The sequence below is a fragment of the Bolinopsis microptera genome, chromosome 8 (assembly GCF_026151205.1).
Source record: "Bolinopsis microptera isolate Bmic1 chromosome 8, MBARI_Bmic_1.0, whole genome shotgun sequence".
In the NCBI taxonomy this organism is placed as follows: Eukaryota; Metazoa; Ctenophora; class Tentaculata; order Lobata; family Bolinopsidae; genus Bolinopsis; species Bolinopsis microptera.
This window is the reverse complement of record NC_087079.1, coordinates 10,910,658-10,936,486: the sequence shown is the minus strand read 5'-3', so window position 1 is coordinate 10,936,486 and position 25,829 is coordinate 10,910,658. Positions and strand designations below refer to the sequence as shown.

General features: G+C 38.2%; 1 protein-coding gene across 1 annotated transcript in view; it reads left to right on the top strand.

Moving 5' to 3' along the window:
• The window catches only part of LOC134819637 (Golgi-specific brefeldin A-resistance guanine nucleotide exchange factor 1-like), a 391,238-nt gene that overhangs the window by 353,163 nt on the left and 12,246 nt on the right, over window positions 1–25,829 (top strand). Inside the window, exons 7-32 of the mRNA XM_063829683.1 lie at window positions 11,043–11,151; window positions 11,359–11,419; window positions 11,618–11,816; window positions 14,716–14,815; window positions 15,166–15,210; window positions 15,265–15,453; window positions 16,520–16,676; window positions 16,969–17,113; window positions 17,473–17,611; window positions 17,854–18,018; window positions 18,218–18,294; window positions 18,473–18,626; window positions 18,910–19,039; window positions 19,247–19,370; window positions 19,560–19,652; window positions 20,678–20,799; window positions 21,105–21,265; window positions 21,545–21,717; window positions 21,883–22,059; window positions 22,266–22,415; window positions 23,990–24,170; window positions 24,336–24,477; window positions 24,574–24,956; window positions 25,171–25,265; window positions 25,469–25,555; window positions 25,686–25,744. Of these exons, the coding sequence (XP_063685753.1) occupies window positions 11,043–11,151; window positions 11,359–11,419; window positions 11,618–11,816; window positions 14,716–14,815; window positions 15,166–15,210; window positions 15,265–15,453; window positions 16,520–16,676; window positions 16,969–17,113; window positions 17,473–17,611; window positions 17,854–18,018; window positions 18,218–18,294; window positions 18,473–18,626; window positions 18,910–19,039; window positions 19,247–19,370; window positions 19,560–19,652; window positions 20,678–20,799; window positions 21,105–21,265; window positions 21,545–21,717; window positions 21,883–22,059; window positions 22,266–22,415; window positions 23,990–24,170; window positions 24,336–24,477; window positions 24,574–24,956; window positions 25,171–25,265; window positions 25,469–25,555; window positions 25,686–25,744 (3,617 nt within the window). The remainder of the gene's footprint in view (window positions 1–11,042; window positions 11,152–11,358; window positions 11,420–11,617; window positions 11,817–14,715; window positions 14,816–15,165; window positions 15,211–15,264; window positions 15,454–16,519; window positions 16,677–16,968; window positions 17,114–17,472; window positions 17,612–17,853; window positions 18,019–18,217; window positions 18,295–18,472; window positions 18,627–18,909; window positions 19,040–19,246; window positions 19,371–19,559; window positions 19,653–20,677; window positions 20,800–21,104; window positions 21,266–21,544; window positions 21,718–21,882; window positions 22,060–22,265; window positions 22,416–23,989; window positions 24,171–24,335; window positions 24,478–24,573; window positions 24,957–25,170; window positions 25,266–25,468; window positions 25,556–25,685; window positions 25,745–25,829) is intronic.

The following is a 25,829-nucleotide window of genomic DNA, read 5'->3' as shown; positions in this document are numbered from 1 at the left end:
AGCAATCACCCTCAAACGTTCAGGATATGTTCTAAGGATCATTTAGAAGGGATTGTCCGGGCAAAATTTTGAGATAGGCCTTTAAACATTTTTTATTCGATTTTAAAAATCTTGGACCTCGAAAAATCATCAAAAAACCAGGTCCAAGATTTTCAAAATCGAATAAAAAATGTTTAAAGGCCTATCTCAAAATTTTGCCCGGACAATCTCTTCTAAATGATCCCTAGAACATATCCTGAAAGTTTGAGGGTGATTGCTCAAAAAATGTAGGAGGAGATAGATTTTTAGACTCGATTTTCAGGGCACGCGATCAAAAATCGCTCGCGCAATACAATTACACACAAGCGCTGACCTTCTACCGGCGATAATTTCTGCTAGGAGCAATATTTTTCTATCGGATTAAAAGCATCTGATAGATTTCACTCCCATCTATCAGAAACAACTAAAAAGTCGATTTTGAGAAAATTTCCATGAAGACCCCCCCCCCCCCTGCCCCCTTAAATTAGATTCGTAGCAATGTTGGGATAAGCGGAGAAGTTTTTGAGGTTTGCAATTCTGGTGAACAAAGTGCAGTTAAATCATGTTAAATCCGCGGAATTTGGGAAAGGAAACAACCGCAGTAAATCGGTGTGATCGGGAAATCGGGGTTTTCGGTAAATCGGGGTTTTGTTTGTTTAATAAAATGAAATAGTGAGATGATGAAGAAAAAAGTAAGAACGGCCACAATGCAGGTACTTGAAGTGTAAAAAATTGACATTTATTTCCCACCAAAGGTATGTTTTACCTTAGGAAATGTACTATGTGAAGACTGATTGGAAATTAATAGGAAAAAAGAAGATTTTTAGAGGATAATTTGGAACTTAAGTGTAGTTAAAAGTGTAAAATAGTGTGTAAAACCTTTTCAGAAGGGTTGGGTGGATATGTCCTTGATTGGCATGTAACTTTACATGTGGTTAATTTATGGTGATTATTTTAAAATAGAATTGTAGCAAATCGATTCGCCTGTATGATGAAAGGCAAAAATAAGGAAATAGATTATATTTAAGGCTATATAACATGGTGGATAATAAAAATATAAAATAAAATTCAATACCGAACATTTTCAACTGACAAAATTATATTGGTCAACAAGTTCATCGGCTTTACTCAGTGAACGGATCAGGTTAGAAATCGTTTCAAGTTTATGATAGAATAGAAGATTTAAGGTTAAAATTGGTGGATATTAAAATATGTGAATAACTACCTCAGTGATCAAAATAACGATTTCTTGACTGATAACGTATGTGATCCACATTCAACCCCCAATTATTCCATCTTAAGGTTGAAAGAGCTGAAAATCATTGCTCTGAGGTCGTAAACAAGGGCTATAGTTTCAAGTAAACGTTCCAAAAATTCTCCATTTAGGGCCGTTTTTTGTGGATACTTGGATAAAAGCCTAAGAAATGAGCCTAAAAACGGATAAATTTGCTTTTTTATCTACTATTCCTGGCCCTAGATTTGCTCAATTAAGATATCATGCCTGATTTTGGTTAGTTTAGACCTTTTTCTTGTCCAGTACAAAATGTGATAAGTTCAAGCCGACTTTTAAGGCCAAAATTGATGATAAAATATGTTTAATAGTAGATGCCATTCATTTAACATTGCCTTTGCATCATTTTAAGACCAGTAAATTGATGTTAGCAAACAAATAACAGCCTTAAAAAAGAGGTATCAACTTAATAACACCAGAATGTGTGTCTGATCGTTCGTGTGTAATTTCCGAACGGTTATACAAAGAAAATGGTAAGAGTTACGGGACTGGTTTTTTCGGTATAGTGTCGACAAAACTCTGACGAAGCCCATATGCAAATTTTTTTTAAATCGGCCAGCGGTAAGTGGCTTAATTGATGGTTTTGTACTATTAATGCAACATTATGGAGTGAGCCACTAAAATAGCTCACTTTCTCTTCCTATTCGCTCTATTTTCTATTACTGCACTGTAGATTGTAGCTTTGGTAATTAGGTTAGCTCCGCAAGTGATATTAGGAGAATAGGGCACTGATTGCGGTCTGTTTAAACTGTACAGACAGTTCATACTTTCATACGACAATGTTTATGCGTGTAATACTATCAGCTTATTAGGAGGGGGGGGGGGAGCCACTCATTGCGGTCTGTTTGTTTACTTTCATACGACAATGTAATGCATGATTTCAAATATAATGCGGGTGTGGTGCGGAGTTAATAAGGGTTAATTTCTAAAACGATTTGAATCGGTTTAAGACGGGAGTGATCAGGTGTAATAGTCGTGGTACAGATACTATTGGATACGTGAGGGAACTCCAAATAGAATTGCTCGCCTAATGCGGGCTTTGACTCAGCGGGTAATTACTCCTACCCTTTTTAACTGCGGCAGTGAAATCCCGGCCGAAGGCCGGGTTACACTAGTAAAAATATATCCACCAAATTTGACTCTTGTGGAAAATCGCAGCCCAAATTATGAAATTGTGAAGTTTTATCGATTATTGTTCAGTCTCAATCATATTTTAGGAGTTTTGATGGAATTAAATATTTTCTAAGGCCACCTGAAGTGGATTAGTCTGTTTCACTTTTATCCACCAGATTTAGCCCTAAATCGAAACAAAAAATGGCAGATAGTAAAGGTTAGGGTATTGCACACCATAATATCCTGGAGTTTCATGCCAAAAAACTGATTTTTGGCAAATTTTGACTTTTTTTCGTGACAGATGTTTTTGAAAGTGCCCTAGTGTAAAATAGTGTCAAAAATAATAACTATAAGGTGCAATCAAAATAATATGCCACCTTGAGGAATGACATTTTGAAAACTTTTAGTTCTGACAACAGCAACTGTCGACGACTCAAATAAAAGTCTATTTTTAGAATAAATTGCTTTCGAATCCTATACTTCGCCAGAAATCACCTCTTTCAAATACCCGTTTGTGTTGAACGACCTTGTACTCAGGTATCGCACTAATGTTTGACACAAGGTTCCTGTTAGTGTTAATCTTAAACTTCTGCTCACATCTTGAACCTGCTCAGGCTTATTTCTAATTCGCGCCGTACATCGCAGTTAAATTGTTTCATCATGGTTCGTTCAAAGCAAGTTTGAATACCTCTCGTAAACAAACGTAACCACTGCAAGTAAAGAATAGAAACGACGACCTGCTCTTTCAGCATTATATAATCATGAAACTATTCAAACAGAAAAGAAGATTAATATAATACTGTTCAACAACAAAACACAAAAGTTCATACTCATGATATTTAAAGATGAAACATGCTCATGATCGGATAAGTGTTGAATACAAGCCCATTTGGGCGTAGACTTACTAACCACCAGAGACTAGGATAACAAAATGGGACCCTTGCCCTGTCCTGAGGTGGAGGGGTACAGACAAATGTGTTTATAGAACGCGCGTGAGTAATGAATTGGTGAGAGTAGTGTTATGACACTATTTATAGATTTAGGGTGCTAGTATGAATTATGAGGAATGAAATTATATAATCCGAACAAAACAAACGCAGATATAGATAAATGATACTTAAATAAATACTATTATAAAACTTATCCCCTTAGAGTCTAGACGGAACCCATAAATATCGTGCTTAATATGAACCTAATATCGTGCGAATGATTTGAAGTGCGAAGAAGAATACCATTATGCCCCATAATTATGCCCATGTAACAACAGTTACCTGTAACTCCGAGTCCTGAGTCCGTACAACCAAGCAAGTCAGTAACAGTGTGATAGCCATGCTGCAGGCTCCCAATTAATCACAGCCACCACAAGTACGAGCACACAATACGAAGCCAGACCTGCAACCGGTCAAATTCGAGGTTTTCAATCTAGAAAGTGTAATAATTGTGTCGCGTACGTTAAGTCCGATTGCCCCGTGCGGATTTAATACCGCTAATTCTCCCATTTTAACGTTACTCGGTCACGTTTTTATGGTGGCTTCATAACGTGCGTGGAGAGATAAAACAACTTACTGTATACGTTACAGTTAAATTTACCCGGCTGTATTCATCAATAAGATCCTCAAGTTCCTGACAGAGCTGAGGTCGAATATATCTCGTTTATCTCTTGTGTTTAGTCCTCGGGCTAGATACCTGAGTTGTAATTAGATAATTAATTATGTGATTTATCAATCATATGATTATTATTTTTATTGACGTTATAATTTACAGTTTCAGTTTAACTCATCATTTAAAAAAAAGTAATCTCAACACTTATTTGACTTCAGACATTCCAACGGCCACATTGTTACACAAGTGTAACCAGCCAATTACAGGAAGCCGAAGGATTCAATTATACATTAGGCCAGTGACGATTAAGGTAGTGTGTACCAAACTTTCTTCGCCCGAGACTTTGCTGCAATGAGCAGCTCCTCATTTAACCCTCACACCCGATTTCTCGAGTATTCGGCTGAGTGGACTGGGGGGCTGCATAGACCACTCAGGATCCTTAGCTGATATGAGCGTCGACGACGCTCACCACACGGCTAGTGACAGAGTCGGGAATCGAACCTGGTACCTCGAGAAATGCCAGGCCAAAAATCGAAAGTTAATGTTTACTAAAGAGCTTTAGTTAAAGTTAATGTTTACTGAGAGCCTAAGTAGCTAAAGTTAATTCGGCAAATAATAATATCTTCTTCAAAATTTAAACATAAAAGGTCGCTGTCACAGAGCGCAGACCCTAACTCCATGTTTTACTTCGTGATTAAACGTGTGACAAAGGTGTTGTTTAATAATAACCATACAGTTAATTTTGTAAGAATCTGATGTATAATTATAACAAAAGGATTTTAAAACGTTTAATAATATAAGAGTAGCTATTAAATTAAATGTCTATTGTCTGTACCTGAAAACTAATACAGTCAAACCTCTCTGTACCGGGCTTCTCGGGGAAACACAAAGTGCACGGTACAGAAAAAACCCGGTATATAGATTATAGGTGAATAATGTTAAACAACCTGTGAAGCGTGTTGTGTCGTAACTCGTGTAGCAATGGAATACAGCTCGATATGTAAAATCACATAACTTGTGCGAAATATCAAAACACGGGCCGACGGGCTACTCAAACTTAATCCATAGGCTCCATAGTAACATCAAAAAAGTGTGTAATTCCCCTGGGAAAATTCTGTAGAGTGATTTAAAGTTGGGTATCTGGAATCAGGATGTACCTGAACTTATCTTAGTTCAATTTTAAAGTTGGAGACTCTATAGGGGGTTAAAAATGAAGTACCATAATTTAGACGTTTAAATAGCATGGCAAGATACTAAAAACCACTATTTTATTATATTAAATGCGAAATTAAATATAATGCGGTATAGAATGAAAATAGATTTGAAAGACTTTCGAAGTTGTTCGTTAAGAAGTTGGTAAAACTATAAAAGAATGAGGGAAGGAAGAGAAGGAAGAATGAGGGGTAAATGGAAATTTTCTATCATTACTCCTCAGGGAAATACTCCATACAATAATATGAGAGCAACAATGATAATACAGCAATAATATGTGCCGTTATAACATGGGATAAAAGTAAAGTAAAGTAAAGTAAAATTTATGACATCACATCATCACACATGTCTACAAAATATCATCGCACTATGTTCTGCTCAGTAGTCGTTTGTTGGTACATACTAAACTGGCCAATCAGGATTTAGAACGAAGGATGAAAAATTACAGGGTAATTTTATGTGATTAGTCATTAATGGGAGATAAATTGCTTATTAAGTTAGTAAATGTTTTGTTGTTAAGAAATTGATATCGTTGATGTTATGTTAACATTATTAATGAAGTATACTAAATTGAAATAGTAAACAAAACAATTATTATGAACAGATAAATATTTTTCAATTTATGGATTATGATGAGGTTTTTTACATCATGATTAATAAACCTACTTCATCTACATCTATTAAGCTACTACTGCAAGGCCCCCTGGCCCCTCCAACCTCTGCTCTTTCTAGCAAACTTAACTTAAGCTACCTCTCGCCTTTTATAGCACCGCCAGCAACAATTTATTCTGGCTCTTTCAGGCTGCCTCAGCTGCATTCAACAATTTCCAGCTCATTGAGGAAGAGGAAACCTACTAACCTGCTCTATCTAGCTTCCACCAACACCCACTAATTATTGTTCAGCTACCACCAGCACCTGCAAATTCTAGTCCTATCCAGCAAACTCAGACTACCTTATGCTATATCCAGATAGCACAAGCACCCTCAAATTCTAGCTGGAGCCTGGAGGTAGCATGAATTAGGTAAAAACAGATAGAATTTGAGAGTGCTCAACCAACTGAATATGGATGGATGTAGCCCGAAGTAGCTAGAAAAAGCTAAAATTTGTGGGTACCGTTTGCTAGTGTTAGCTGGATACAGCAGGGTGTCATAATTATTGGCGCGTATACAATTTTGCGTAAAATTTTAGCTTACCCAAGCTTTTAGAAACGATCATTACTTGACTTCTGAGGGTCAGTTTCCTATGGAGTCTTGATCATTCAAGAAATAATCCTTCATACTACAGTTCAGTCTAAAAATGAAGTCCGAAAGAAGTTAAATTTCGTCGATAATCACGACGAAAGAGAAAAATTTGGATTATTGGACTTGAAGCCTTTGGCTGCTTCCCCTGAATTCCGGGATGAGTCCGCCTGATTATATTTTATTGCGTCAGTTAGAGGAGAAAGAGAGCTTTTATAAAATCTATAGTTTTCTATATGTTTCGCTATCGCCTGAAGAGCTGTGCACTTTAGTCTAAAGAATAATTTCAGAAAAAATTCACCGGAAAAAAATTACACATAAATCCCTTACTCCTTCGTAAATCTAACCAAGTATGGAATCGACCCTTTAAATAACGGCCTAAATTATGGGTTTTGAGGTACATCAACAAAAAAATTCTGAAATTAAGAAAAAGTTCAGACGATTGTCTACAGACCAGTTTTTTAATTTTGTAATTTCGATATTCAGAAGTAAAGTTATGACCCGTCGAAAAATATTGATTTCATCATAAAATACACATAAAATTTCAAACACGCCAATAATTCTGACACCCTGCTGTAGAGCAGAAAGTAGTCTGAGGTTGCTTAATAGGGCTAGAATTTGCAGGTGCTGGCGATAGCTGAACAGAGTAGGAGTAAGTCTGAGGTTGCTGGATAGGGCTAGAATTTGCAGGTGCTAGTGGTAACATTTAAACAACAATTATTGGGTGTTGGTGGAAGCTAGATAGAGCAGGAAATAGCATTCAGAGATTGCTAGAAGGAGCTAGAGTGGAGATAGCAAAATTGAAGGAAGCTAGAAGTAGATTCTACTACATGAGCTGAGGTTGGATCGGAGTTGATTAGCCATAATAGCCTAACAGTACTGGAGGGAGCCCAACATGTGGTAAGACCGGGATCCCGGCTTAATCCCGATCCCTAATCCCGGTCCCGGTCTTAATCCCGGTCCTGGCACTTTTTCCCAGTCCCAGTCCCGGTCAAACAAGCGGTCCCGGTCGAGCCTTGGCTTTAACGAGATGGAAGCTACCAGGGAGATGGTCAGATGTATAAATTTGGGGATAAGATAAGATAGCTGGAAGGAGCTTCTGAAACTGAATTGTGTTGCTCCATAGATATTATCTGAATGTGTTCATGCTGAAAATTTTGCTGTGCTGCAAGTAAAGTGTCTGTAAGACTTTTTTAGCCCAGGATACCAAAATTAATTACATGTTTGATGTTACTATTTTAGGATGCACGAAAGTTAAAACAGTTTTTAATGAATATCTCCAAAGCTAAGCACTATAAAAGTATAAACACTATGTTGCTTTATTGCTTGTATGTAAATGTGGCTTTTGCAGTTAGTTTGAGCTAAAAGAGAGGCCCCTACAACTTTCTGAAGCCGAGATACAAAAGTCATATATTTGCGCCTGAGGGTAATTTAGAAATTTCCCCCCTAGGCCTAGGGTTGGAACTACTGATAGAAATTGCGTACCTTATCAATTCTGATCCAGAATGACCTTACAAAGGACCTCGTTTCTAGAAAATTTGTAGACACCAAACTGCATACTCGATTTCAATTAGCTTCTAGAGAAGATTTTTTTCACTCGCCCCACTGAAAATCAGTATTTCTGGATTTTTTCCAAAAGCAAGCATTTTGGACCTTCATGACCTTTATAGTGTCAATATAAACATGTGCATTGCGGTCATTTTAAGCCAAAGTTTGAGTCTCTAAGACCTTCAGAAGCTGAGATACAAATTTGATGAAACTTGTGCCTACGCCGGAGCTTAAATTAGTTTTTTTGCAGATATCTCGGGAACAAACAATTTTAGACCATACATTGATTAATAAGTTGTACATAAATGTGGCCACTGCGGTAATTTTACGCCAAAAATGAAGTCTCTATGACCTTCAGGAGCCGAAATACAAAAATCCCGTATACGCGACTGAGGGTAATTTAGAAAATTTGCCCTGTAGGGTTGTCTCTAGCGAAACAAATTGTCCACCTAAACGATTCTGGTTTAGAATGATCTAACAAACAACCCTGTGTTGTCAGAAATCGTATACATCGAAGTGCACACTCAACTATGCCCTGCTACTAGAGTATGTAGAGTGATTTAAAGTTGGGTATCTGGAATCAGGATGTACCTGAACTTATCTTAGTTCAATTTTAGAGTTGGAGACTCTATAGGGGGTTAAAAATGAAGTACCATAATTTAGACGTTTAAATAGCATGGCAAGATACTAAAAACCACTATTTTATTATATTAAATGCGAAATTAAATATAATGCGGTATAGAATGAAAATAGATTTGAAAGACTTTCGAAGTTGTTCGTTAAGAAGTTGGTAAAACTATAAAAGAATGAGGGAAGGAAGAGAAGGAAGAATGAGGGGTAAATGGAAATTTTCTATCATTACTCCTCAGGGAAATACTCCATACAATAATATGAGAGCAACAATGATAATACAGAAATAATATGTACCGTTATAACATGGGATAAAAGTAAAGTAAAGTAAAGTAAAATTTATGACATCACATCATCACACATGTCTACAAAATATCATCGCACTATGTTCTGCTCAGTAGTCGTTTGTTGGTACATACTAAACTGGCCAATCAGGATTTAGAACGAAGAATGAGAAATTACAGGGTAATTTTATGTGATTAGTCATTAATGGGAGATAAATTGCTTATTAAGTTAGTAAATGTTTTGTTGTTAAGAAATTGATATCGTTGATGTTATGTTAACATTATTAATGAAGTATATTAAATTGAAATAGTAAACAAAACAATTATTATGAACAGATAAACATTTTTCAATTTATGGATTATGATGAGGTTTTTTACATCATGATTAATAAATTTAATTTAAGTTAAATTGACATGAGAAACAAAACAATTATGAACAGTTAAAAATTATTAAATTTGATATTCTAATGTTATTGGGATTTTCCTTGCATTGCAATTCATGAAATTATTCTAATGATCAGATTTATAGAGCTAAAATCGCCAAGATACCAAAGAATTCTCATTTCTCACCGTCTTCAAAACAATAATGAGAAGCAAGCTAGAATCCCTTTTATCCGGCGTGAAACCCCAGCAAAATCACAGACATAGGAGCCATTAATTGTGTTAGGGGAACTTCACCATGATATTATAGCCTTATAGTCCGCCATATAGATTATCATTGGGATCACCTTGAGATGCTGCACCTGCAAAGATGACGAGAGCGACACATCTTCAGTCACAAATGGAATATGGCTAATGAATTTTCCTAAACGACTTCATGATTATTTAAAAACCGCTGAACAACAGATGGCCACTCATAATGAAACTCCTTTGGTCTGAAATCAGCGAGACTATGGAAACATCTTAACTCATCTAGAGTAATTTTTCTTCACTCACAAAGTAATACGATCCAACAAATTGAGTAAGATCAGCAGTGGAATTATTAAGTTATTCAAAAGTCATGAGCCTGGTGTCAATCAACAACGTCTCAAGAAGTTAAAAACGCGAGATCAAGCTTTTCCTAAACAAAATAAAACATTTCACTACGATACTCCTCCTCAGCTCCTAGTCACCTAGTCTTACTCAGTAATTTAAGCTAGCGATTTTAATTGTTCTCGTTTCGTTCTGTAGTTAAAATCTTAGTTTTGTCTTGTAGACTGAGGAATGTAATTATCATCACCGGCACGCAGACTTATAATAAAGCTAACAATTATTATCAACGCTAAAAGTGGTGCTGATAAATAATTATTTGTACTTAGAGGTAGTATAATTCAGGGGGAATTATAATGAAGTTGGAATTTTATTTTCTTGCAGAAAAAAAGAAGATGGGGGATAGAACTAGCTGGTGTATTGAAGTGCAGGCGGTGCTTACTTACTTCACAGTATTTCTTAGTATTTCATCGAACACTAAGAAATCCGTCAAATCAAGATATTGAAATGTGATCAAACCAACGGTTCACTTTGGAGTTCGTTTCAGTACCATATTTAATATTTATTAAGGCAATAAACGAAAGAGGGGGAAATAGATCCCCTCATTAAGGTGCATTCAGAATCAAAATTTCATCATTACAAATCTGTATATTTAGTGAGAATCTGAAGATGGCAATTAAATAATAATGCCCAAGTGAGCAATCGTTTTCAATAACTCAGTCATTCGTCTGAAAATAATATGGAATGAATAACAAATTTATAAATTGAAGCATGAACCTATTATTGCCAAATAACCGTTTCAATAAGTCTTTATTAAAATAAGTATTAAAGAATTATGATTACTGTTGTATACAATACGTCTGGTCTTCTAGTTAAATTTAGATCGCATTTAGTCAATTGTAAACTGTCTAGAAATTAGGAACAGTTGTTGAGAGGTCATTCAGCAGAATATGAGGGTATCTGTGACTAAAAATACCTGTTTGCAAAGAGGTTACTGAACCGAGGAAATTCAGATGGTTTTTAAGCACCGACGAGAAGGCATCTGACGCCGATTTACAAATTTGAGCCTTCGAAAAACACGCCCCGTCTGAAATACAGGTCATTATTCAGATAACTTTTTAATTGTTATTTTTCAGGTCTTGCGGACATTGATGTTGACTCCAATTGGTGCTATGCTAAGCAACGAAGCGGTGTGTGAAGTCATGCAAAGCTGCTTCAGAATATGCTTTGAAATGAGGCTATCAGGTTAGCATTTATCGTAATGGTAATGGCGGCCTCCATTATTATTTCCAAATTTTGATAAATTGTACCAGTCACATCGGCAAATATTAGTTTGCGGAACGCGCGAAAACATGTATATGGCGAAAAACGCGCATTTACATGAGCCACATCAATATGTGGACACGTGTGTTTTTGTTGTGATGACGCTGTAATTTACACGTTTGTGTTCAGAATTGTTACGCAAAACAGCAGAACACACTCTAGTGGAAATGGTCAGACTTCTCTTCGTGAGGTAAGATGTCTTTTAAGATAATGAACATTATTTCGAACACTCGATCATTACCTTGCACGAAATCAGAATAGGTCAGATCTGTTGTTTTTTGGTGGAACGCTAAAAGGCTCGAAGTCTGCAGCGCGATAATGTTTTCTGTGTCAACTTCAGACAGTACACACAATTATACAAGTGCTAACCCCACTAAAACGATAACAGGTTACCTGGTTTTGAGGATGACGACACAATTCTCGGAGTTTCCAGCTCAATCCGCAAAGCTCTGAAACGTGGTCTTCACGTGGCGGACACAAAACGAGTAAAGCGAAAACCACGAACCGGAACGAGGAAGACCAAATTACGATCAGAGAAGTCGAATAAAGGAGATCAGGGGGAAGGAAAGGAAGATGGAAATAAAGAGGTGAGTGAAGAGAGAAATAAACCTTCTAGCAACAAGTCTCGGTGGTGTTGTCCGAATGATTGTTGTGACTCCTAGTTTACCCCATGCTGGCTCTTCCGGCAAATTTCACAAACTTAGATATGCTTGTTAACTTTGTACAAGTATTGTGCGTTTTGCGGTCGTATTACGGTTAATTAATAAGCTTCACCAACAGATTATTAACGGTACGGTGAGACGCATACAGCTTATCTGTACGCCAACTTATCTGTAATCTAACTTATATGTAAAGTAGTAAGCTAGATTGTGTCTGAACTACGCGGTTCCGCGGAAAAAGCTCACTGCCACTGCCACTGAGCTGTGGGGGGGGGGGGTAGGGGGCCAAATCGTCGTTTGAATGTGGGACAATTTGGAAAAACTTAACTACGGTGCTAGCAAAACTGCGCGTTTTGCTCTAGAAAAACACTTTTTTTAATTATTACCAAGTCATGAGACATAAGAATAGACCGGGGTGGTGCAGGACTGTTTGGGGCATTACAATTGTTTTCCTCCTCATTTTCACCGGCTACATGGTCTACCAGTTGCTAGATGATTACTTCCAATATAAATCTTACTACGAGTCTTCAGTAATATGGAAGAAAAACCTGACATTACCAGCCATAACTATTTGCAATACCAACCCTCTTAACTACACGAAACTAAAAGAAGAACTGGGAAAAGGTTATGACGAGGATTACCGGGAGAAACTGAAAGACGAGTTTGTTTTCTTGAATTGGCTAAAAGAGATAAGTGCAAAAGATGAACGTCAATATTCCAGAATAAGCACATTAAAAAGGTACAAAGAGTTTAACGAATGGGAGCGTGAGACTGGTTCTTTGGCTATAAGGTTCCGGCAGGACCCGTACACATTGATAAAAAGAAAGGACGTCTTTGATTATATTTTCGGAGAGGATCGTTTTTTTTTCTTTGGGCTTGATAAGTGGAAAAATATGCAGATGACTGAACTTGGTTATTGCCTTGAACTTAATGATGACGGGAAATTCATACAGCGATCTGTAGGAGTTGAGGGAGGATTTCAAATAGATGTGAATGCGAATGTGAAAGATTACCTCTTCACCGTGCCGTCAAGAGGTTTTGTTGTCTTTTTTAGAGATCAAGATGAGACAATCATGACAAAGTTGCAGAGGGGGGGGGTCATGAAATTCAAGTTGGCACAGAAAATTTCTTTAAACTTACACTCAGCAAACACAATAGACGTGGAAAACCTTATGGATCATGCAAAAATGTTCCAAGCAAGTTTTCAAAATTTTACAATAACTTCGAAAGTGCCCGAGAGTGCGCACAGAGGCAAAGAATGGAAGCAGTGATGAAATTGTGCCATTGCATACCATGGTATTTGGCAGAGAGACTGATACTTTTGCATGAAACTAATGTTTTGGATGACTACGTTAAGATGGTAATTTCAGGTGATTTCGTCCAGCCTGAGCGTACTGACGATATTACACCGACTGAATATATTACAGCATCAGGCTCCTTTTCTCCGACGCCTTTGCCCGTTCACAAGTCAAATTATTCGAATGTAGTCTGTGGCTATATAGAGATGGACCTTTGCAATAGAATGGTAAGAAATGCTGAGAAAAATGGAAGCTTAGTATTTGACCCTTGCCCCGAACCTTGCAATACTCGTGAGTGGAATGTGGAAGTGACATCAAGACCGTTTCCCGTCTCCCCATCTTATTTTCATTGGTTAATAGACCCTGATACGGGGGATTCGAAGAAATCAAATAAATCATTAACTGCCGTATACAATGAAATGAAAGAGAACGTAGCTCGAATTCACATATTCTATGATGATTTAAAGATGAACAGCAAGGTCCAAAAGAAAGCCTACGAGCTTCAGAACTTTATTGCAGAGTTCGGAGGGACAGTAGACTTATTTATCGGGTTCTCATTCTTCACACTTTTCCAGATCACTGAGATAGCAATTGCTATGTGTCTTACCAAACTTTGGCAGCGAAGAAGGAAAACAAATGAAGTTCAGAGTACTTCTAGCAATATAGCAAATCCTGGAGCAATATGATCGAAAACATCCAGAAATGCAAACTACAAAATCTGGGAGGGTCAGTGATATATATCTCAACTCGGTCCCCCGACCGCTGGATTATATAATACCACTAGCATATAATATCCAGTTGGCTTTTTATCAAGCAAAAAGACTGATACGTTGGATTGTGTTTTAACCGTTATTAACCCTATCTGCTTTAACTTTAAGTTTGTAGACCATAGCTATAGTAGAGCTTTTTAGTCAGTTATCTAACATTATACTTGTTATAGCCAAGAAACTCAGTCCTTAATTATGTTAATTAATCATCCTTTGATGATTGAAAAACATTTTATAGTACGTACTTTGATTATGTTATCAGAATGTGGAAGCCGGAATTTGATCTTTACTTGTACTTGTGCTTGTACTTTTATTTGTATCGTACATATAATAACTGAAAATACTTATTATACCGGGTGTCTCAAAACAAACGACCAATTGATCAGTGATAATAATAATAACTCACGAACGGTTTGAAGAAAAAACAATTTAGAACTCAAGTTCACTAGAGCAGGGTGTGGCAGCCTAATGATGCTTTTTACAAACTGTTTGACATCTCGATTTTGTATGCTATCGGCTTGTTCTTGATCACCAAGTGTCAAGTGAGGATCATGTACTGCTGAGCTCGGATAACCCATTTAAAAAAATTAAAAATCTCACATGAGTCGTGTTTTGTGAGGTATTCCGTGTGTGTCCTCTGAAATTATCTTAATTCATTATTACCTAAACTGGAACATGATATTTTTTAAATTTCATTATTTTCCAAATCATGCTCAACCCCAAATAATCACAAACGTGTTCAATATATTTCAATATTGCCAGGTGGTAGCTGAGTGTACAACACCGACTGGAGACCGGCCAGTCTCCCCTAAAGGCAGCCCTACCTCCCTCGCCCCTCCCGCCACCACACCAGCCCCTCCAGGTACCCCTTATTAATAAAAGTATAAACAAAAAAAGTAATTTACTTATAGTTATAATATATATCTGTTTATTTTATACACTACGCTTGGTCATTTCTTTTTGATTATTTGTTTCGTTTTATTCTGGTAACAGACATGTTAACTCTTTACTTTTTAGTAGAGATTCTGATTCTTCAACTAAACAGTAAACAGGCTCGCAAGCTTCCAAATGATAGTAAAATTATTTGCTAGTCGAGTAGTTACGCATATCAGACAATATGTATGGCAGAATTCTTCGCAATCGCTTTTAAGCTGTCTAATGCATTGTCATCGACAACTTATATCTCAGATAGTAAACACTATTTGGTTTCAGTGCAAAGTGAGTCGAATGTGCCTCTTGACGCCTCTTCCACGACAGGTCCCACTGACGCCTCTTCCACGACAGGTCCCACTGACGCCTCTTCCACGACAGGTCCCACTGACGCCTCGTGCGACGCGACCACTCCTCCCGTTGTCTTAACAATGAGTGACGTCACCGGAGAAACTGCAAGTACGGTAGACGACGGAGTCTCAGTGATTGATGACGCTACATCTCAGGTTGATAGCCTGGCGGAGCAGGACACTATCGGAAACGTGCTGGTAGACTCTAAATCAGTCAAAGGTACAGATAAGGTTAATTGGGGTGGTCGGCCATGACCATGTCAGCAAATTCTCCATTCACTGGTCAAGGAACTGTTTATATAACCTATCTGCTAAATTAATGGTGAAACAGTTAAGAAGTTATCAATATCCGAACGTGTAACTGTAAGCGGGAATCGGACCAAGCAAGCCTGAGGTTAGAGATAACCAAAAAAACACAATAAAATTGATGGATCCTTAGCACTGAATTCGAAGATTACTGTATTTAGTGAGGCCAGTAACACAATTAAGCTGGGTCTGTTCTGAAGTATTCTTCATCTTATCGTTGTTAGACATGTCTGCTTAAAAGGTTAATGTTCCGTCGAAATGTGCTAATGGAAAAGACAGGTTGCTTGGTTTATTTTGGTACTAAACCGTTAAAGTTATTTTTCCATTGACTGCTTTTCTGGTGAAGGCTAGTACGTAATGCTAATGTGTAGTTAGTGCTAATAGTGATAACAAAGAGTGATGAGAAGTAGGGATTTGTTGTACGTAGTAACTATGAGCAGGTCTGTTTTTCAGAGTGTGTTTTTTTCGAATGGTAGAAAAAGTAAAAACTCCCTTCTCCAATATAAATCACCTTATTTAATTAAAATGATGTACAGTAACCAAATTACTGCTTCATCACAGCTGGCCCATTCAAGTTATTTAGTGTAAGTTTATGTTTAAACTATTTGCCAGTATTTAACCTTTATAAACGCACGATATATAAAGACTCCACACTCTTACATAGACATTACAAGTTGGCCAACGTTTTCAATAGATTGAAGGTTCACATGATAGTGTTCCCAAACAGATAAAAATGAAGTTCCTTTGCCGTCTTTGTGGCTGCTAGTCAATCCCGCTATCTTGAGTAAACTGAATATCTTGAGTATTCCTTACGGTGTTACTGATCCTCTGCCATTTTCCCAGACTTGCTTCTTTCACAAATCACAAGATACAAAAAGATAATTAAAACTGGGCTGTAACAGCAACATAGTGTATTTCTGATTTGGCTGTGAACAAAATGAAAACTTCACGATCTATTTTAAAATGTCACACCGTTCCAGGAGAGGAGTCAGTTCAGGAAGAGAACTTCACCAACTCCCGCGGAGTAAAATTCCTGCAGTCAGACGAGGAGGAGAACGATCCTTCACCTCCCTACGGTCTGGCTTGTATCAGGGAACTGTTCAGCTTCCTCGCGTGCATCATCAACCCTGCTGACTCGTGAGTTGGCTTTCTATATCATCAACCCTGCTGACTCGTGAGTTAGCTTTCTATATCATCAACCCTGCTGACTCGTGAGTTGGCTTTCTATATCATCAACCCTGCTGACTCGTGAGTTGGCTTTCTATATTCATCTTCTGGAGATAATATGCTTCTTTATTACTTTGAGTACTTAACAACTTTTTAAGTACTCAGGAATGACCTACTTAATATTTTGTGCCTTAATTTGTTGATATTAGCGGGGTATAACTACATATATATTAAATAATGGTTCTCACTTATTTTATTACAGGCATAACAGCAGTGAGATGATATCGATTGGGTTAAGTCTCCTAACAGTTGCAGTTGAGACCAGTGGATCAACCTTAGCTAAATACCAATCCTTACTGAAGCTGTGCCAAAACGAAGTTTCCAGGGCCCTTTATAGGCTGGTCCAGGTAGTTTGATTTATAAATTACCGCATTTTGTATTGTAAAACTGGGTTTTCTCGCTCGAAGACGTATTATTAAACGTAATTTTTCCCGTACATTTGCATTTGGATGGATTTGGTTGCTTCTTCTTATTCAAAGTCCAGTTTGGTTTCGTTACTTGATATTCATCCAAGTTTGATCTGTCATAACATAGTGAAACCCCGATTTACCGCGGAGTTTGGCATGAGGGGGTTGGTTTACATAATGTATGTTAATGGGAAAGGGAAATTACCGCCGGGGTTTGCAGTAAATCGGGGTTTTACTCCATTGTGATTTATGCGTGTAATCAAGATCAAGCCTAGTGTTTAAGGTGTGTAATCTATCAGGGTGACTCGCTCAGCAAGATGGTACAAGCGTTACGTATCTGTAACTACATTGTGGAGAACCTTCGAGTGAACATGAAGCTACAGGTGGAGAAATACTTCACTATTCTCATGGAGATCGTGGTGGCTGATCCTAGCAAAGGTACCACTAGTTACCATAGTAACCAGTAGTCATTAGCTGGACTTTCTAAAATTCAATCATTTTGTTACCGAATTTGGTTAATAGGGAATCTAAAAGCACACCCCTGATTATGAATACTGCTGAAAAGAAATCAGGCATTACTATAATTTTCTTTGATATAAAATGATGTATTTGTGAAACAATTTGAAAGTTTATTGATAAAAAATACGCATATATCACAAAGTCCACAGATGACTCCCCAGGAATTTACGAGCGGAGAGAGTTGGCATTGGATGCCCTTGTGCACCTCTGCAGACTACCAGGCCTCATCCCGGAACTTTACCTGAACTACGATTGTCATAACTACTGTGCTAATCTTTACGAGGACCTCACTAAAGCTCTCAGCAAGAACGCCTTCCCTGTTTCAGGTTAGTAAGATTGTTACAATTCAAAATTTCGATAAAATTGACTTTTTTTTTCAAAAAAAATCGTGAAATAGAATATTGTATGATTCCTTTTTCAATATTTGAATTGCGGTCAAAAATTTGAAATGGTATAAGGTTTGACTTTCTGATTTTCAAAAATAACTAGCAAGTTTAATTATGAGTTTATCAAGTACTTTATCAGGTCTGCACATAACTCACCTGCTATCATTGGATGCGCTCCTAGCAGTGGTTAACGTTATTGCTCTTCAGTGCCAAGAGGTTAGCGTTTTACAGATCATGTAAACCAGTTTACATATGTAAACTGTATTCACAGCTGATGTAACTACAGTTTAAATCTAGTAACAATTCTGGAAATGTGTTACTATATTTGGCGGAGCTTCATTTCTCTGTTCCTAAATGATGTTTTTTCATACTAAGTGTTTGACCAACCCACTAGGACGAGTTGTGTGGAAGTACAGTACCGGAGGGAAGTGACCTACCCTCATTTGACGAGCTGATGAAGAGGAAGGAGTTTAAGAACAAACTCCTTACTGGCAGCAACAAATTCAACCAGAACCCTTCCGATGGGATCAAGTACCTTGTACAGGAAGGTATGTCGTTGTTATAGATAAGCGGGCACTGAGAAGTGAGAACCCTCTTCTCATGCTCTTTTGGTAAAACTTTTAACATATCAATCAGCACATGTTCAGCATTATGTTGTCTACAGAAGTACAAGTATCTGTTTTGTTTGTTTGTTTGTTTGTTTATAGAACCCGTCCCCAATCTCGTATCGGAAAATGACTAAACTCAGTTCTGAGTGTGAATACGGGTAGTACAAGTTTCTTGCTATACACCATTAACTTTTCAAGGTCTACAACTATCTGTTCATTGCAGGTATCCTAAAGAGCACTGAACCAGCAGAACTAGCTCACTTCCTCTTCACCAACATTCACCTGGAAAAGATACAGATCGGAGAGTTCCTGGGGAAGAAGAAGAACGAGCATTACCTACAGAAATTCGTACAGTAAGTGCTACCGAGTATACAGTCTGTAGTGGATGGGTTTAACTTTTAAGGAAATATTCGATATTTCTCCATCACTTACGAAATTAGGCTTGGCCATAAAGAGAGTGTTCGGAGAAGAGCTTATAATTGCACTAATATATGTATTAATAATTGTACTAATTATCACTTGACTCCATGCCGACCAAGGTCTGACAGCTGTATTTTCAGGTCATTTGATTTCCGGAATGTGAAGATACACGAAGCTCTCCGAATATTTCTGGAAACTTTCAGACTTCCGGGAGAAGCCCAGATTATTGAGAGGATCATGAACTTTTTCTCGGATCATTGGATTGTAAGTGATAAACTTTGGTAATTCAAATGTTTGGAGTCACGCATGACAGAAGTTTATTAAGTGGGATCAAATTTGGAAGATTTCCTGAAATTATAACAGATTATTATGTCTGCTATCATGGATATTTCAGTGGATTACGTGTTTATAACATCGCAGCAAAATATCTGATCCTGACACATAAATCCTCAGGATACAGCAGGAACGCAATATACCAGCGGTTTTGCAAACGTGGACTCAGCCTTTATCCTCTCCTACGCTATCATTATCCTCAATGTAGACCAGGTACTGGCAACTTAGAATTGTAGACCAGGTACTGGCAAGTTAGAATTGTAGACCAGATACTGGCAAGGTAGAATTGTAGACCAGGTACTGGCAAGGTAGAATTGTAGACCAGGTACTGGCAAGTTAGAATTGTAGACCAGGTACTGGCAAGTTAGAATTGTAGACCAGGTACTGGCAAGTTAGAATTGTAGACCAGGTACTGGCAAGTTAAAATTGTAGGTTTGGCATAAAGTTTTATCAATCAGATCAGTCGATCAGAGGAGCTAACCAATGTTTTAGCATCGCAAATTTGTGATCTCTAAATTCAGATGGTTACATCCAAAATAATAGCATAGTAAGAGATTAACCCCCGCCCTTAACTCAATTCGCTTATTTTTTGTTCTGATAAGACAGATGCTCGGTCACGTGACCATGCAGAGAGCCAATAAACATCGAGAGAGAGAGAGAGAGAGAGAGAGAGAGAGAGAGAGAGAGAGAGAGAGAGAGAGAGAGAGAGAGAGAGAGAGAGAGAGAGAGAGAGAGAGAGAGAGAGAGAGAGAGAGAGAGAGAGAGAGAGAGAGAGAGAGAGAGAGAGAGAGAGAGAGAGAGAGAGAGAGAGAGAGAGAGAGAGAGAGAGAGAGAGAGAGAGATATAGTGACACTATCATTTAGTCAAGGTGATCACTTGATGATCCGTTAAACCAATCAGTATTGAGCAAACAAACAATGTAACCTCTTATTCTTATCTTCCGAGCAAGATAACGGTGGACGGTTTGAGTTTAGTAGGCGAATCAGCATCGGGATAAATAGCACGTGACCTAAAATCAACCGGTCAGCATCGAGCAAGATCAAGATAATAATTTTAACCTAGACCAGTTATCATTATCGAGCAATATGTCCACGTGACTACTTATCGGCAAATAAGATAACAGTGTCGTGTTCGTCGAATATTTTATTTGTTGAAATTATTTTTGGATACATAAAACCTTTGGAACTATGCCAAGGAGATCCTAATATCTGACCCAATCTATTAATCTTGTTTTGCAGCACAATCAGAACACGTCGATAAAGAAGATGGACACAGAAGCATTCATCAGAAACCAGCGAGGTCTCAATAACGACATGGACTTCCCCCCGGAGATGCTGGCTGAGATCTTTAAATCTATCAGGTATTTATAGATTATTATTTACAGATTATTATAACTTAGTACATATTACTTAGTTTGAACATATAACTTAGAAAATCTCTGTCGGTTACGGTCAACGGAAGATGGCCTCCTGCGGTAAACGGTAAGCCTTCTCGCCGTGCCCTCAGAGTGAACATATAACTTGGATTTAATATTCTATCAGGTGCTTGTAACTAAGATTTCATTTATCTATGGATACTTATTGTACATTGTCTTTTCCAGTTTTTTTTTTCGCGGAATAAAAAGCTGGCCTAATTTGTGAGCAAATTTTACAAACTTCAACTCAGTGAAAACGAGATAAAGATGCCGGATGAACACAAGGGAGAGCTGAGAGAGTCGTACAGGTGGAAGGTAATGTTAAGAAGAGACGAGGATGCGGTGTACTATCCTTGCGGTAAAACCTCGCTCTACAATAAGACTCTGTTCGCTCTGATCTGGGGTCCTACCGGTAAGTTGTCGCTAGATGCTAGACCGGTTAGTTGTAGCTTCTTGCTGGATTTCCTGATTTTCGATTTAATTGAAATAATTATAATGTCCAGTGTTTACCTGTACTTGTTTGTACTTTTACCTGTACTTTTACCTGTACTTTCACCTGTACTTTTACCTGTACTTTCACCTGTACTTTTATCTGTACTTTTACCTGTACTTTTACCTGTACTTTTAGGCTAATGTTAACACCCGAACTATACTGAGTTAACTTGTAACTTGTAACTGCTAACCCTCACAGTGGCTGCACTCTCGTTTGTGTTTGACACAGCACTAGATGACGATGTGACGGGTAAAGCTATCAGTGGTTTCCACAAGTGTGCCTCAGTATCAGCTCACTATGGTCTTTCTGATGTCTTTGATAACCTCATTATTTCTCTCTGCAAGTTCACTGGGCTCCTTGCTACTGGAGAGGTAATGGAACTCTTCTGTAATTCATAACTTTTAACTTTTCATGAGTTGCTCTTTTCCTCTGATTATATTTTAAGTTAAAGTTTATTACTTATCTTAACACCAAGCCTAGTAACCTCTTAACAATAACACATACTCCTCACCCTCACATTAACCCTCTCTCCACAGACCCCTGAAGCAATGACGGTACATTTTGGAAGCAACACCAAGTCCCGCCTGACAGCCCGGACCATGTTCCAGCTGGCTCACACTCACGGAGACATCCTAAGAGAGGGCTGGAAGAATATTCTGGAGTGTATTCTACAGTTGTACAAAGCTAACCTTATGCCTAGCTCCATGTATCAGGTAATAGAACTGTTATAACATAATGTATAATGTATAATGTATAATGTATAATCTCTGTCTGCTAGAGCCTCAGAACTGACATGTTCTCGCTACATCTGTTGAATTTTATTGCAAAACTTCAAAATAACCAAGATCGTTGAATCATGCTCCGCTATTCATTACAATCTATCCCTCGGATTTAGCGTCAATTCAACTTTCCTCCGCAGGCGTTTGACTTTGTACAAGGACACGTACAGATCCAAGTAGAGGAAAGGCAGCCAGCAAAACCGGATCAGGGTCTCTTCTCCTCTATCTTTTCTCTTCTTAACGCTGAGAGCTCGGGACGGGGACCCACCACCCAGGAACTGGAGGCTCAGGTTATTATTTATTTTTTTCAAGTTGTTTCCGTAAACTTTGTTTCTATTTTCAACTAGGGTTATTTTCATCAGTTTAAGATTTTAAGTCTGGAAGGTTATCACATTGGTAAAATAATATGCTCATGATGAAATTTCTTAGTTTTCGATTGATAGTACTATAATTATAACGATAGGAAGAGGGGATTTCCCATAAATTTCATTTCCAGCACACGATAAAATGAAACAATAATATCTTAGTAATGATGCATAATATATACATTCACATTGCATAGTTACGACATTAATAATTGAAGCGTGATCGGAACAAGGGTCCACATTAGGTTTACCAACAACGAAGTTAAAGCACCCTCAGAATTTTATCGCGATTAAAATAAAAATGTCTTTAAATCTTTTAAACACTCAATGTTTTGTGTCACTCTTTACTTTACTATACGAAAATATTACAAGCCATAGTGCTGGCAGCACTGGGTGTAACAATTTTCTATAATGTTAGTAGGTCCTTGGCATGGATTTCCGCCACAAGAAGGAGCAGGATTGTTGCAGTATCTTGTCTTTGACCTAGTACCTGTTCGGCAGGAACAGGCACCCCAACCACCGTAGCCAGACCACCCTCCGTGTAATGCTGTACCTGGATGATGGTGATGGTTTTAATACAGTTGTATATCTTATTAAATTAAAAAAAGAGCTAGTGTTACCATCCATCTGTCAAGGACCAGCCTTCCGACAAAGACTAATGTTTTCTTGCGTAAATTTCTATTGATCTCTTTTGACTAGTTAGAATTTAAAAGCGTCAGGATATAATAGGAATTTAAATGTTTCCACTACAATAAGAATTGGGGTGAGGGGGGGGGGGGGGGGGGGTAATGGAATAGATAGTTGTGAGTACTTACAAGATCTTCTCCTTCGTCTTATTCGAAGGCCTCCGCTAACTTCGGACACAAGGCAGAATAAAATCAGAAAGACCCACAGTCGCATGAGTCGCATAGTCACTAGATTACAGTTAAGCTTAGTGCGAATCTACAGAATATGTATAATTTAATACTTTTGAATAGGTCGAAAGTGCACAGCTTAAGAACGGGCGTAAAATACGTAATTAAAAAAATGTACGTTTCTATCTAAAAAGAGGTGGGATTCTCACCCACTACTACCATAGCATTGACAATACTTAAAGGAGGGGAGCCAAGCGATTTGTGCCCATGGCCTGGTTACAAAATTAAAATTCTTGATCTGCCAATCAAATCTCAATCTTGTCTCAAAACAAATTTATGTCACGATAATCGATATCAACGCTACAAGCGGTGCAGCAAATTCAAAACAACAAACAGCAGTAAATATGAGTCCTTAAAATCAATAATGTGGTGCCGTAAGTCCCTTATTCGATATTGCTTATCGGAGACAGGTCGAGACACTATTGGTTGAAAAACATCCGACACCCCTTATCAGCTTATCAGTTTTTCATCACCCCCTCATCCTCGTGAGGCGAGGTTTATGGCAGGAAATTAAGATACGAAACGTAATTTTATACGCAATGTCAATAAAGGTATATTTATTATTTAATTATTCCACCCCCACAGAGACAAGCGAAGGCGTGTGTACAAGAGTGTCACCCACAAAAGCTGTTCACGGACAGCAAATACTTGAGAGAAGAGAGTTTGACTGAGCTGGTTCAGTGGTTGATCCAGCTCTCCTCTGGACCTCATGCTCACGCTAAGAATAAGACAGAGTACTCAGAGTACTCCAGTGCTGTCTTCATTGGTGAGCGCTCAGTGACTCATTATTTTCTATTTTGAGAAGGGAGATTGGTTCACAATCCTACTCTTTATAAGCCGCTCTGTAATTTTAAATCACCCTTGACCCTTTAAACTATAACACAGTCTTGTTTTGAAGAAACTCTAGCTTATCAGAACACCTTGTTTTCAGAGCTGTTGGCGACAGTAATCCTAGAAAACAGAGACAGGTTGGGGAGACTGTGGGTGCCAGTTCACACTCACCTCAACTCTCTAATCAGTCCTGCTAATTCCAACTCTTTCCTTGTGGAGCGGGCTATCGTCACTCTTCTCAGGTTAGTTGCTGTGTTTTAGGAATGTTAGATTGGAATATCTACTATTCGGCTGATCTTTCCGTTATAATATTTATTATTTCATCTCATAATTTTCAGACTAGCGGTGAGAATGGTTGGCAGAGAAAGCTACTCATGCGAAGTCCTACACTCCGCTATCATGCTACTTCTCCTCAAACCAAGTGTAGGTCAGAAGAACAGCACCAGCATCTGCTACGGTCTCTTCGAGCTGATCCGTGCATCCATCGGTTCAGACATTTCATTCGAGAACTGGAGGATAATATTTGCCTTGTTGGAGATGGCAGGGGCGGGAACTAAGCCCCCTACAGTCGTGGTGAGGGTAGTAGAGCCAGTCACCGAGTCGGAGACTACCCTTGTTGAGGAGAGTACTGCTGCTGCTGCTGCTGAGCCGACAGAAGAGACAGAACAAGATACCACTGCAGCTGAGGAGGTGGTTGCAGGTGGAGAGGAGGCAGACTCTGGTAAGACTTTGGCGGCAACTAATTTAGGAATTGTCCCACTTAGTTAGTTTCATATTCAGTCCATGCCATATTGAAATTTTATAATCTATCATCGGGTACAGGTAAATTCTGAAGGTTAAGTGGGAGGTAATATTCAGCTGTGTCAAGGTTCGATTTACAAAAAATATCATGAAGCAATGACCATTATGCGGCCCTAATTTCATAATGTATCTAGGTAGAGGATCTCCAACAACATGGTTAGGAGTAGATGACGAGGTTCGATTACCTACATCATTACACAGTGTTCCACCTCCAGCTGATATATCCCAGGTCAGAAACTCACTCTTGTGGCGCTCATGATGATGATGATGGTTTAACAGCCTTTTTCGGGGCTGATCCCAATTACAAATTACCTGGCTCATTAATTCTTATTCCAGCGAGTTCCTGAATCTCGTGAATCATATGGTTTTGGATTAGCATGTCCTTCATGAGAATTATTCGATGTAAATGTATACTGTATAGTATATTTTCAGTGGGCGATAGAATACATGGACGAAGAGAAGAGCAGTAATCAGCTGGAACTGGGACTCCACAACTCTTTCTTCGCTCACAAACCCAGCGTAAGTCGGATCTTCTGAATCAACTTTAGTTTTATACTTATTGATTTTGTGCTGCAACTTTGAAGGCCGGAATGATAGTTTTCAATCTGCTTTTGTGTATTTATAACGAGTAACATGTTTGCATTTTCAGGCTTTGGGTAAAGCATGTGAGGCGCTTTCTCTCGTTATCAGAGACAGCTCAATCGTCAGGTACCTATTCCCAAAATTATATCAAGTTTGATATTTACCGCAGAATTTGTGTGATTCAGTTTCATCTAATCATCTCAAAAATCGC